The 13272-nt window shown below is 33.8% G+C and overlaps 1 protein-coding gene across 1 annotated transcript; it reads right to left on the reverse strand.

Annotated features, from left to right (window-relative positions):
* Window positions 1–8518: 8518 nt before the first annotated feature.
* On the reverse strand, window positions 8519–12920 carry LOC142356508 (soluble guanylate cyclase 88E-like; the record flags this gene model as incomplete). Its single annotated transcript, XM_075408404.1, has 3 exons — window positions 12436–12920; window positions 9015–9677; window positions 8519–8588 (listed from the first exon to the last, which is right to left on the reverse strand). Coding segments are annotated over exons 1-3 (853 nt in total), but the record flags the coding sequence as incomplete, so codon positions are not given.
* Between the last annotated feature and the right edge of the window lie 352 nt (window positions 12921–13272).

Here is a 13272-nt window from a genome sequence, read left to right on the forward strand (position 1 = left end):
ATTGGAAAAAATAATATTTAGTATCTTCTAGTATAAGACACTGAAAGCAAATTAAAAAAAATAATTATCTTGAAATCATCGCGGACCATGGCCATGCCTCAGCGGCTGTTGGGACTTGATATGAAACTATCATAACCGAACATGAGACCAATTAACCCACTCATGTACTTTTTTAATAATCAACTAACAATTTAGGGTAATTAAGGGCAACTTTTTGGTTTCGGCTCTACTTAAATCAAAACAAGTTGCGGCGTATTCTAACGTCAGCTCTTTATAACGTCGACTCTTGCGCGTATCCATTTCAACATTTCAGAACGATAATCTACGGTTTCGGGATTCTACTCTACAACAAATTTCTGACTTTCTAGTTCTTTAAACAGGTCGAAGCCTGTTTCCTGTTTCTCTGACGTGGATAATGTTCAACCAACATACTTTAGTTTAAAGGAGTGGTTTTTCAACTACTAAAATTTGGATAATAAGCATACACAACGGATTTTAATAAAGCACAGCATTTCAAAATAACAGGTTATAAATGGAAAATACTGGATACCAACGTCTAGTTCATAAGCTTTAATCGACAAGAATTTTTCAGTTCTAGTTGTTATTGTCGCATGAACACCTCACATTTTCATCGAATCTCATTCTTTTCGGAAAATTTCCACTGTGAATTACACATCCTCCAACAACACGAGATTGGCTCCTCTATCGTAGAGCATTGTTAGCCGATGGCTCAGTGCTAAGTTTCTGGAAGTTTTCTTCAATTTTCGAGTTTTCTTCAAGAAGACTAGGGAATCGTTCTAAGATGGAAGATATCACAGTCTTTCTGTTATCATCGGGTGTGGATGATGTTGTATGATCAATTTTATCGTGAATGGTGGTTAGTTTTGCTTCAATTCTGCATGATTCGAGCTTTTTCCACATATTTTCCAAACCTTCTAAAGCAGCGAAATATTCTTCATGGCTCCTGAAGAGTGGCATACTTTCGAAATCATAACTGCGCAAGATCCCCTTTATGTCCATAGGAAGTGACCATATGTCAGAAGTCAAAAGATTAGGTATATTCTGAGAAGTTACTCCCGTTTCTGAGGGGGTTGAGTTGTTGATAAAGTCTTCCTCTTCGGTTATATTAGGTAATGTAGTAACAAAGTCAATAAATTTTTTGGGTATGAGACAATGATCGAAGGTATTCCAGCTTGAAATTGAGCTGCCCTTCCTTTGTTGTATAAAGGCAAAATTGTTTTCATAACGAGTTTGATAGACAATTGTGCGCTGAAATGAGCCATCAAATTGCGTTAGGATATGATACATTATAGGTTATAAACCGGCAGTTGAGTTTGGGTTTTGGCATACACTAACTGAATGAAATACAAGTCAAGAATGAAAACGCTAAAATATTAATTTGAGAAGCAATTCATTCAGTTAAAACTAAATATAAGCCGTTCGCTGGGATGTTAGCACTCGTTCTATTAGCCTAATTAGCCAAATAGTTTCCAATGAAGACCTATAACATTTCGAGGAGAACTCAGTTGTTAAATCAGTTAGACTAATTCTTATTCCTTTTCAGTTGTAAAAAGAATTGAAGTTTCTCTTAAGTACCTCAGACATTAAAATTTCAAGGTTTTGATCTGATTGCTACGTATAAAGCTGAAGAATTGCACTGTGCGTATGAGAAGTTCAGTCTTCTCTGCAAAATTGTTGCATAATATTTTCGGCTAAAAGCACTTTTATTAGTTTGCTTAAGTATTCTCTTGTCTCTGATCAAGAAGGCGTATATATGCATGTACTCTACTGTGTTGCAGCAAAACTTGTGATAAATAGAGAGTGAATACATAGGCTTGCAATTCTTTATTTGGGAGTACATTTCGACCCCCCACTGTGTTCAATTTAAGCAAAATAACGTTAACTTGTACGTTTAGTATTAAGTTATTTGTATAATACTTTTGATTTTGCATAGTATTGACGTGGTTTATTGTAAGGAACGATAAGAAGTTCCCTGCTAACGTTAGTAGATAACAAACATGTTTTGCTCAAATGCTCAATTTGAACCATAGACGTAAGTATGCACTACTGTTCTCTGTATACATGTGCAACAACTTGTGTTTGTCTTAGAACATTTGGTTTTCACAGAATTCCTCCAGTAGCTTTTAGAGCTATGTGTCAATTTGAAGTATTTCAGTATGTTATTCAAGTAACTCATAAAAATTTAAAACCTAAGTTTTCATTAACGCGGACTTAAAACTTCTTTAATCCATAAAGCTATGGTATCATGAATAGTAAGCATTTAACGTATCAGAACGAAATTTCCAATAGATGCAAGAAGTGAATACTTCTCCGTTCTCCTATGAGTTTTCTCAAGGCAAACTATTGAGGTCGTAAAAAAACTAATTTGTTAAAGGAGTAATGAAAAATCAACTTGTACAAAAATATTTGTTTGACAAGGATATCTTATAAATTTTTGCTTTGCACAATCTAAGTCTCTTTTTTATTTCAGCTAGGCATTGTTTTATATTAAGTCTTTCAAATCAAAAGCAAAGTTGACATTAAAAAGCGTTTCTTTTCTTACCGTTGTTAATTTTGCAGTTCTGTTAGAGGTTTCCTTTTTTTGAGCGCCATGAAAAAAATATATTTTCATACTACCTGTGAGACCGCTGATTCATTTTCATAGCGTAAATTGTCGATCAATAAAGCTTTATTGAAAATTAAGGTTTTGCTATATGATTACTCGTGAAAAACAACTTATTCATGTACATAATGATTCTACCATTTATTGTTATAAGAGCAACAAATTTTCATGAGGATAAAAATCATGTTAAATTACAATGGTCTCTATTGACAATAGTGGCAATAAGCAAAACACGCAGTAGTAAAATTCCACCTGGAGATTTTTTCCAAGAGACATTTTTACTTATTTCTCACATTTTTTAAGCTCAGAGGAAATTAAAATACTGCATTAAAAGATCTGGAAATCTTATTAGCTCAATTGCCTCTATAATCAGGATTTGCCTTTTGACAGTTGTTTTTTGTCTTTGACTCAATTGAAAGAACTCAAATCGACTCTTCATAGGACCCATAACAAACAAACGTTTGAAAACATAGAAACCCTTTCGGAAAGATAACATCAAAACGAAGTACAGAAAGCTAAGAATACTAGTATTATAATACAATATTACCACATAGAAAAGTGAAACACTAATTTACAAAAATTTTGAATACCTTAAACTTTGAACTTGATGCACTATGGGTTACAGGGTTTTAACACTGGAAATTTTCCAAATCGGCCAAATGAATGTAGAAGTATACTTGTCAGTTTGACTATGGTATCGAAGCTCCTAATCTGATTTCTACTGTCTGTGTTGTCGGTTTTTATGGTAGCAAAAATCAAAATTAGTTGTGTTAACTATTACTTAATGTGGCCATGACTTAAAGGTATCTCCACATTAGTAATTTTACAATATTTAATGTTCATTAGCCGAATATTCTTCAGAGAAATTTAATCATTTAAAGAGTTGCACTGACCTATCTTCTCAAAAATTACTGGTAAAATATGTCAACACACCAAAAAAATGAACATTTTTACCGACAATTTAAGTAAAATGAGCAATAAATCTTATTCTGAAGCTGTGATTGGCCAATTTAAAACACTATTCTGTAAGCGGACAAGTATACCTTAGTTTTTTCATCAACTAGTGTAACGGAGGGCTTTACGTGGTTGGACTGCATTTAACGGCATCTGGTCATGCCCCCCGGGCCATGGTCATGCCTCAACGGTCTGTGGGAGTTGATATGAATCTATCACAACCGAACTACTGATTTATAAACCAATTAGACTTTTATTACCAATTATGATAAAAACTGTCGTCTAAATTTCTCATTTTTTCCTTGTCGGCTAAACAACCTGTCTGTCCGCCAATTTTCCTAGCACCAGGAAAATCATGTGTTTTTTCTGTTTTTTTCTATAGAACAATGCAAAATTATACTCTTCAGCTTAGAATGCTTGCAGAAGTCGTGCAGTAAAGATTGCATGATAGACCACGTGAATATAGTCTATATAATATAGTAGATTATATCAAAAAGCTTAGTCAAACCAGAAGGTCTCCTTCACTTTTTTGACACATATATAGCTGTAGTCTAAATAGATTGTGAGAACGTATTTCAAATGTTTTGCGTTCACAACTATATAACATAACAACTATTATGACGTAATTATCCCTTGAATACTATTTTTAGATCACAAACTCAAACTCAAACTCAAACTTTGACTTTAAATTAGAGGGATAGGCCAAGTTTTCACATTTTATTATATTTGGTAATTCAAAGTTAAGCGGTCACCGATTATTGTGTTTTTAATACTAAAAGTAGTCTTTCTTCAAAGTCAAGTCAATTATCCTTGAATAGTGTTTTTAGATCAAAAATTCAAACACAAACTCAAGACTTCCATTTTTCTGTAGAGCAATCGACCAAAATCACCATTTTAATAAACTTGCTTATCGAAATCCATGCCGCCTCTGAGTTTTGAATACTAAAAAAGAAGCCTTTTTCTTAAAAGCCAATTATCCTTGAATACTGTTTAGATCACAAACTCGGAATCGAACAGAATGGTTCTTCTTTTAGGTAAAGTGATCGACCATGTTTCACATTTTTATTCTACTTGCTTATCAAAAGCCATACTGTCTCCGGTTGTGTTTTGAACACTAATAAAGAAGAATTTTGATTCAAATTCCGCGAGAAGTGTTTCTCTGGAACCATTTGGTGCCCATTGAGTGTAAACAGACGCTGAAAACAAACAAAATTTGTTCAGCTAAACACCTAAATTCAATGTTTTTGTTTGAGCTCTCAAATGCGACAAGACTGTGCAAGAATGCAACAAGACTGCGCAACGAGTTTGTGCAAGAATGTTTCATGAGGTTGATTCGTTTTTAATTTTCTTCAGATAAACGATGACCAAATGAAATTTAACAAATTAGGAAGAAGTTAATATAACAAAAATTGCAAAATCATGTAGCGCTAAACTTTTGATGCATAGCAAGTTCACAATTACAGTCTCAGCTTTGAAGACATCCTGAGCCGAAGCTAAGGTTAATATGAAACTCAACAAACGCATTGTTCTTCTGGCAAGCTATCCCAGCAGTTTTCTGTCTATACAAGTTTTTGAAACGTAGGGATTCGGAAAATTTGTGTAATTCCTGACAACTGAAACAACAGGTGGCTCTGAATAAACATACGAAAACAACTATATAGTGTAAAACCTGTTTTTCTGATAAAGTAGGTACGCTGTAAAGAGTTTGTTTCCATTAAGGTACACACTATAGAATTTTTGAAGCAAGCAATTTTTGAATAAAGTATAAAAAAACTTGCACTTCAAAAAAAGAACATATCAAAAAAAAAATCCTAAAAATTGGACTGGTTCGCTAAACAATAAAACCCTACATTGATTTAATTAATTAAGTACCACTTGATATACCATACCATGGATTTCTTATTTGTTAATTAAGAAATTAACATTGAGTTGAAAATTACTGAGTTAACGTATACAACATAGCTTCAGCGTTTTTTATATCTTTGAAAAAACTTCAAACACTTAATGAATTGTTGAAAAGATTAGCGGCTAAATTCTATCGGTCTGTGTCAGTCAGAACACATTACCTTGAGATAGAGAAAAGCTTCTGTTGTTTATGCTCAGCGAGTCTCCTCTAGAGATAAGAATTGTTTTCATTTTTTAGAGAAACAGAAACAGTTTTTTGTAGATAGTTAGTAAACAAATGGTAACATTTGAAGGTATTAAAAGGAAGTAGTAGTAGTAGTAGGTACTAGTGTAACTTAGAACCAATAAGTAGTTGTAGTATTTATTAATAGTATCTAGTAGTAGTTGTAGGTAGTACTAGTAGGTAGCGGTAGTAGTAGTAGGTACTAATTGTAGATAGTAGTTGTAGATAGTAGTAGTAGGCAGTAGCAGTAGTAGGTAGCAGTAGTGTTGTGTTCAATTCCGAAATGTTCGCCAGGTTTCATAACCCAATATGTTATACAGACTCTGTCGCTTTAAATTTCAAATTCCTTTGGATGTTACTCTTTCCGATGCTCTATCAAACATCGTTACGGTGACGTTATTTTAAAACGTCGACAGAACAATAAGTAATCCAAAATTTTAACACAGGGTTACTGAATGCGCAGAAAATTTAATTCAAGAAAGAACAACAATGAACTCATTCGATTTTTATTGGCTTGAGGTGCTCTGATATTTTACTTCCAGTGTTTAATAGTTGAGTATATGTATATTCAGTATGCTGGAACCATTTACTGAAGAAGCGATTCGCTTTTGTTTAGGATTTCAGTCAAAGCACGCATTATCCGTTAGTGTTATTCCCAATACGCAAACGAGACTTATTCGCTACTGAAGCTGTTTCTAGCAACCCCCCGCAGATACAAAGCTTGTGTTCTTTCTTGCTTAATTGATCAAGTGGTTAGTTAACTTTTGAAAATTTAGCTATTTTTACAGTTCCAGTGGAAACTACTCTTCTTGTACATCATTACACTATTTGTTTGATTCAAGCTCTTGACGAATTCCTATCATTCTACTTTATTTAACTAACACGTTCAGCTGCTCCTGCATATCATAGTTTTTCCACCAAATTTTTCGGTTTTTTACAGAATTTAATCTTTTTACTTAGCTCAATTTATTGTTTATCTCTCAACAATTTATCTCAAATAATTTTTTCCTGTAAATAATCTTGCTCAATCCTAGAAGGGTAGCTGAATGCGTATAGAGAAATTTCTTTTCAAAAAAGCATGCCCAGAAGATCAAAAGGTTGTTTTTGTCTTCTGTGTTGCAACATTTTATCATTTTCTTGCCAAGGAGTAAATGACAAAGAGCATGAATTTGTTTTTTTAAGAAAAATCTTAATAGTTTTTTATTGTGGTAGCTAGATAGGAGAAGAAATTTCAGTTTTCAACAAAGCATGCTCAGAACATCAAAAAGTTGTTTTTGTCTTCTGTGTTGCAACATTTTATCATTTTCTTGCCTAGGATTAAAAGACAAAGAGCATGATTTTTTTTTCGTAAAAAATCTTGATAGTTTTTAATATGGTAGCTAGATAGGTGTAGAAAATTCAGTTTTCAACAAAGCAAGCTCAGAACATCAAAAACTTGTTGTCGTCTTCGTTTGTGATCAAAATCTCTATCTCTCTCCCTCTCTCTCTATCTCTCTCTCTCATCGGATTGCAAACATATAAATAAATACTTGTTTTGATAGAAATATACATAGTTACACATGTATATAAAAAAAATAAAGCCAAGCTTTCCACATCACACTGAACATTTGCAAAAGTATTATCAACAAAAACTGCTTCTGACTGCTCTTTGACTTCTTTCAGACTACTTCAAAAACTGAGTATTTCATGTCCTATTTGGTTGAACAAAATGAAGTCCACAAAAATCATTTTTGAAAGCTCCTTCATTGCGAAAAATCCATTTCATGCCATTTTAGGGCTTCAAAATTTTTTTTTTCAGAAAAATAACGAATTTTTTGTATGTTTCGACCCCCATACTTCATAGGTGAATAAAATGAAGTCAACAAAAAATCACTTTTGAGTGCTCTTTTATAGCGCAAAATCCATTTCAGACCATTTTAGGACTTTGAAAAATTTTGAAATTTTTTTTCAAAAAATTCGAAATTTTGATATGTTTCGACCCCTATACTACTTAGGTGAAAAAAGTGAAGTCAACAAAAAATCACTTTTGAGTGCTCTTTCATAGCGCAAAATCCATTTCAGACCATTTTAGGACTCCAAAAAAATTTTAAAATTTTTTTCAAAAAATTCGAAATTTTTATATGTTTCGACCCCTATACTACTTAGGTGAAAAAAGTGAAGTCAACAAAAAATGACTTTTGAGTGCTCTTTCATAGCGCAAAATCCATTTCAGACCATTATAGGACTTTGAAAAACTTTGAAAAATTTTCGAAAAAATTTTTGAAATTTTTTGAAAAATTTTAGGCTTCTGGTGTCTTATATTAGGTTTTTTATGTTTTCACCAAAAAGATTTAGTGAGAGTTCAAAACTTAGGTAACACCTAATTCTATATACAGCGAACATTTCAACAGCGGATATCTGCCATGTTACTGGAGGCCGGGGGTTCCGGACACCCCCCCTACAAGAACTCTCACCACCGAAAAACTGATTTTCTCTTAGTGAAAGCAAGTTTTTTGGTTAAGTTTCGCCAGTCAACTTAACCCAAGAACTTCTCTCAGGCTGGCGAAACTTAACCAAAAAACTTGCTTTCACTAAGAGAAAATCAGTTTTTCGGTGGTGAGAGTTCTTGTAGGGGGGGGGGTCCGGACCCCCCCCCCCCCCCTCCAGTAACATGGCAGATATGAATACTACTGATGTCAATGATCGTCTTTTTTTCATATATAAATCAAGTATAAATTCGGGTCAATTGCAAAGTATCCCTGCACTGTTTTTCCGTGAGTGGGGATTAAATTGATATTTGAAGAAGAGATTACGAATTTGCCCATGGTTCTCACCGTTTCTTTTTCTGGGCACCAGACAGTCAACAGTCTCCAGTTCGAAAGAGTTGTTCTCGTATGCAAGGAGCTAAAACATCATATATGACTTCCATTCATTAACATTTTTGGCCCAAAAAAATAAGTACGTGTTACCTGAGGTGCTTCTTATAAGTAGTTAGAAATCATAAATTATTCTTGCTTTACTTATTGTTTAAAACGCTAAATAAATTTTGCAAAATGAACATCCAGCAACAGAGCGAGATCTACAAGAATTCATTGATCTTAAAACATATTAAGGTTCAAATTATTGAAAATCCTTTTTATATTTTTGACTATCCCAGGCGGAAGTGACCAAAATCAGACTTTTTTGCGCTCGAACCAATTTCCAGACCCTGTAGTTTTGGTGTGGAAATTCAACGTGCGCTTTTGACTTGGGTAACTTCCGTTTGGCACCTCGACCTGGGGAGCTTATGTGATTCCAAGCTTTTGTAAGAGTTTCATAAGTCTTATTTACCGTTTCCCAAGTCAAGCTGGCCATCGGTTTCACCAGCTTAAATATATCATCGACCGGCTGGTTTAGAATGTCCGGCATGATTTCAAAGAGACTGTTTCCAACGTTAGTTATCATCATAGTCCTGTCAAACACAATGTTGAATGGAAACAGTGAGAACAAGAAGTTCTGCTTAACGTGTAGGCCAAATTTGTTGACTTTTGATGACGGCCGAGTTCGTTTTTGGTAGTCAGTGTTATCGAAGAACACATCAAATGCTACGAAAGTTGTTTCATCCATCAATCGTTCCTCTTTGACCTCAATTTTGACCTCACGACCGAATAAGTACTTAGCCACCGCAAGAATTTGTCCTTTGACGTACATTTTGTAACCCTTTCGTTTACTTCGGTAATGTAGAATTAGACCATTTCGGCTCTCTTCGCTTACAATAAAACTGACCCGCTTCATTTCAGGGTACGATTGACGAAAGTATTCGTGAAGGTTGTCAAGACCATTGAAAAAATCCGAGAGAGTTCGGCCCAGCAAGCGCATGAAGTTGTCGTAGCCACATTTGATGCAAAACTCCACAAATTTGGTGCCCTGGAACATGAGTATTTCGTCGGCAGATTGTTTGAGGATTCCAGTTGAGGCGTTGGTCAGCCTCGGCTGAAGAGTCTCAGAGTAAACCTAAACATAACGAGTGATGAGTAAAATAATCACAAGAACACAGTATGGTATTGTAACAAAACTGAATTGCGTGTTAATTCTATTAAAAAATTCTTAATAATATAGGTATAATGATATATAGTCAATAACATTTATTAAGATCAAGCCCCTAATCTCAAATTGTATTAACAAATTATAGAAGACAAGTAAGAAGAATAGTTTCTAGCCTTAAAGGGAAATATCTTTTGTGTAAAATTAGAAGGCGAGAGGGAACAACCTTATATAAATTGTGCATACGATAAGCTTGACATAGCTTGACAGGAAGATTTTCTTGTTCAACACAAGCTTGACTGGAGATGGATTCTTGAGGAACAAGATTTAACAAAAAATTGGGCTATAAGGGATGAAGAAGTTCGAGAGCTTAAGAAGAGGAGTTGGTGTAATGGTAAGCACAATAGGCTTTCAAGTAACTCAGGTTGAGGTCCCAGACCGAAAGTCCATATGTTCAGACCGGCCCAGATAAAATATGCCTATGTCCAGACTGCTCCAGGCGGAACGTACCTATCTCCAGACTTTCGTGCGTTCAAGAATATTTGTGCTTTCTTCATGCGGTCAAAAGTTCCTTGTCTAGACTTTCGTGCGTACTAAATCACATATGACCAGACCATAATGCGTTCCGAAACAAAATTCGTGCGCTCAAAATTTGAATATTTGTGCGTTCATGTTCAGACTACCTTTCGTTCAAAAGCGGCTGTATCCAGACTTTATTGCGGTAAAAATTTTTTGTGTGTTCTTTGTGTGTTCAAAAGTGCATGTCTCCAGACTTTCGTGCGTTTATGTCCAGACCTATTGCCAGCTTTGTTCATATAAATTGTACACAACGTTTTTATAATGTATTCATTTCAAGTATAGATATCTTAGGGTGATGGTTGTGATGAAGTGCCCCACAGATGATGGTTAGATTTCATTTCATATCCTTTTTAACAGTAGTTTGAACCCTACTAGTGACAGCAAAGGTGTTGATATCGTTTGCATTTTGACTATATTTAATATTACGGAACTGTGTTCCCTTAGTCTCCATTTTTTTCCAACAGCTTGTGCTAAGTTTTTGCAATATTTTGAATTCATCGAAGTACTTATAAGACTCATCTTTTTCGAATTGAAGAAAAAAACTTAAGTTTAAATACTCAATTTTGCTCTAGGAAACATCAGTTTGAGGTATCTGTTAACTTATTAGATTTGTTGTCAAAATGTTGACTGTTATCGTCAATTAATTATCCGTTAGATACAAAATCGGAAAAATTCAATGTTATTATTGTTATGACGTTGAGCTTTGGGTGCTTTATGCCAGTCAAGTTCTTTGTTCTATATAATTACATGATAATTGATTTTTCACTACTTTTAGCTGTTAATGTTTAATAAATTGCAAATATTCTCATATTGTTACTGTTTTTTTAAGATTTATTAGCAACCAAATAATCAAAAAACTGAAGCAAACGTCTTATCAAAAGTCAAATAGGCCTTATACCAAAACATAATTTTTAAACTTACGGTTTCATGAATTTTTGAAATACGTTTTTTTCCTAATTAAATTTTGTCTCAAAATTGAAACAAAACAAACAGATTTGACCATGTTTCAATCTTTAATAATGATTCGTGCAATCCATTTTGTCTATTGGCCTGAAATTTTTGAAAAACATTTTCTTAAAATAGCTATTGCAATTTGGCGAAGAAATTTTGCACAAAACACTTCAATACATTAACGGCATATTTTTAAAGCAAGTTTTGCTCAGAAGTTTGACGGTAAAAATATATTGGTAATAAAATGATTGAAAGTACCTCGAGAAAAATTTGATGGGTTGGTTGAAAAAAATTGCCTCGTCTTCAAATTCAATCACGTTATTCCGGCTGACAATAAACATGTACTCAAGTTACATATGAATCTATTGGAACTCATGTTTGTCCTAGATAACCATTAATGAACTGTGAGATTTTCAATTTTTCCCATTAGTGCTAACATTTACAAAATCAAAAACATTGAATTGTCTTGAAAGCACAACTCAATTCTTATGTCATAACCGAGTAAACATTGTTTTTATTTTCTCTAAATTGCTCTCATTTGGACTATTATCAGGTCTCAATTAACTCTAATAAGCTTCGATCAGGTTTATACTCAGGTTAGCTAGTGAAATCCGTTCCATTTCACGCGAACAGATCACTCCAAAATCAATGCATCTCACATTTTTTCAGACAAATGACATGCATTCAGGAAAATTAATCTAAAATGTATTGATTGCAATAGTGACTTAGATTTTGAAAAGTTTTTTGAAAGGATTTCAAATTTGATTACTAAGTAAATAAATCTACTGGTTTCCCCGACAACAGTAGGTCCGATTAGTAAGCATGATAGATGATCAGGAACAAAGTTCGGTTTAAAGTATTTACACGTTGTGTTGTTAATGCATCACCACGGGTACTCTCAAGAACGGATAGATGCATCACAATGAGGCTATAAAATCCCTCAAAGTAAATTTAAGATTACTTTGTTTACCTCCGTTCCGATTCCAATTCCCGGGTTAGAATGTCTCAAAGCAGTTGAATCTTGTATTAAGAGTAAGAATTTTAGAAAAGTTTTTGAAATTCAGATATTAATAAAAATAAATATTTTTTATATTTACTTCTATATTTATTAATAACCAATATAGCTTTTAATATGCGAAACCGTTGAAATCACGAAAAAGGCCGAGTCGCGCAGCAATCTGAGGACCACTTGAATTACCTGGTGAGTGACGAATGTTGAGTACTGAACTCCTGCTTTGTCCTTAATCTGTTTCCACACCTCTTCTCCAAACGTCTCCTTAATTGCATCCGCAAACGAACTCAATAACAGTCCATACATTATTGAAAGCTTCGTTCCTTGTTTAATTAATAATAAAATAATATATAATATATTGTAATTTTTGCTTCCAAAATGCTGCCTTGTACCAGACAAATGCTATTGTGTCTGATTTATAAGAAAACTGCAATAAATTTTTGCTTCAAATTATAATTACTCAAAATTTTGTTTGAAAAAATTTATTTGCTTCAAAATATTGCTCTCTACCCGGCCATTGTAATCTTCAAATTTTACCGAACATCGTGAACTATAATTTTGCTTAATAATAAAATTTCTTCAATTTTTTCTGAGCTCTGGCCTAGCGATTAACGGCTGACTGTCTCAATTAAAAAAAAAACTGCTGCAAAAATATTTGCAGCAAAACAAGATTGCACATTAAATTGAAAAGTGTCTTTCAAAGATTCAAAATTCTCTCCCCAGATGATGTAACACGATGAAAGGCTTTTGACGCTCTGACAAAAGAATTCAGGGAAATAAATATTTTTGTCTGTTATTGAAAAGTAATATCCGAAATTGTGTTCACTGTGTTCAAATTGAAGAAAGAGTCGCAATAGACAGCGATTAGGTTTCGTTTAACCCTTTGTTAGATATCCGGTCTGCTGGTTGCTAAGCAACGGCTTGTACATCAATTTAAGGCTCTGAATTGTTCTCATGGAAATGCAAGAACCGCAAGAAAGCACATAGCTGTTTTAAGTTGAAATTGAGGTTACTTTTTTAACG

The sequence above is a fragment of the Convolutriloba macropyga genome, unplaced genomic scaffold, assembly GCF_964194025.1.
Source record: "Convolutriloba macropyga unplaced genomic scaffold, txConMacr16.3 SCAFFOLD_2354, whole genome shotgun sequence".
NCBI classification, from domain to species: domain Eukaryota; kingdom Metazoa; phylum Xenacoelomorpha; order Acoela; family Convolutidae; genus Convolutriloba; species Convolutriloba macropyga.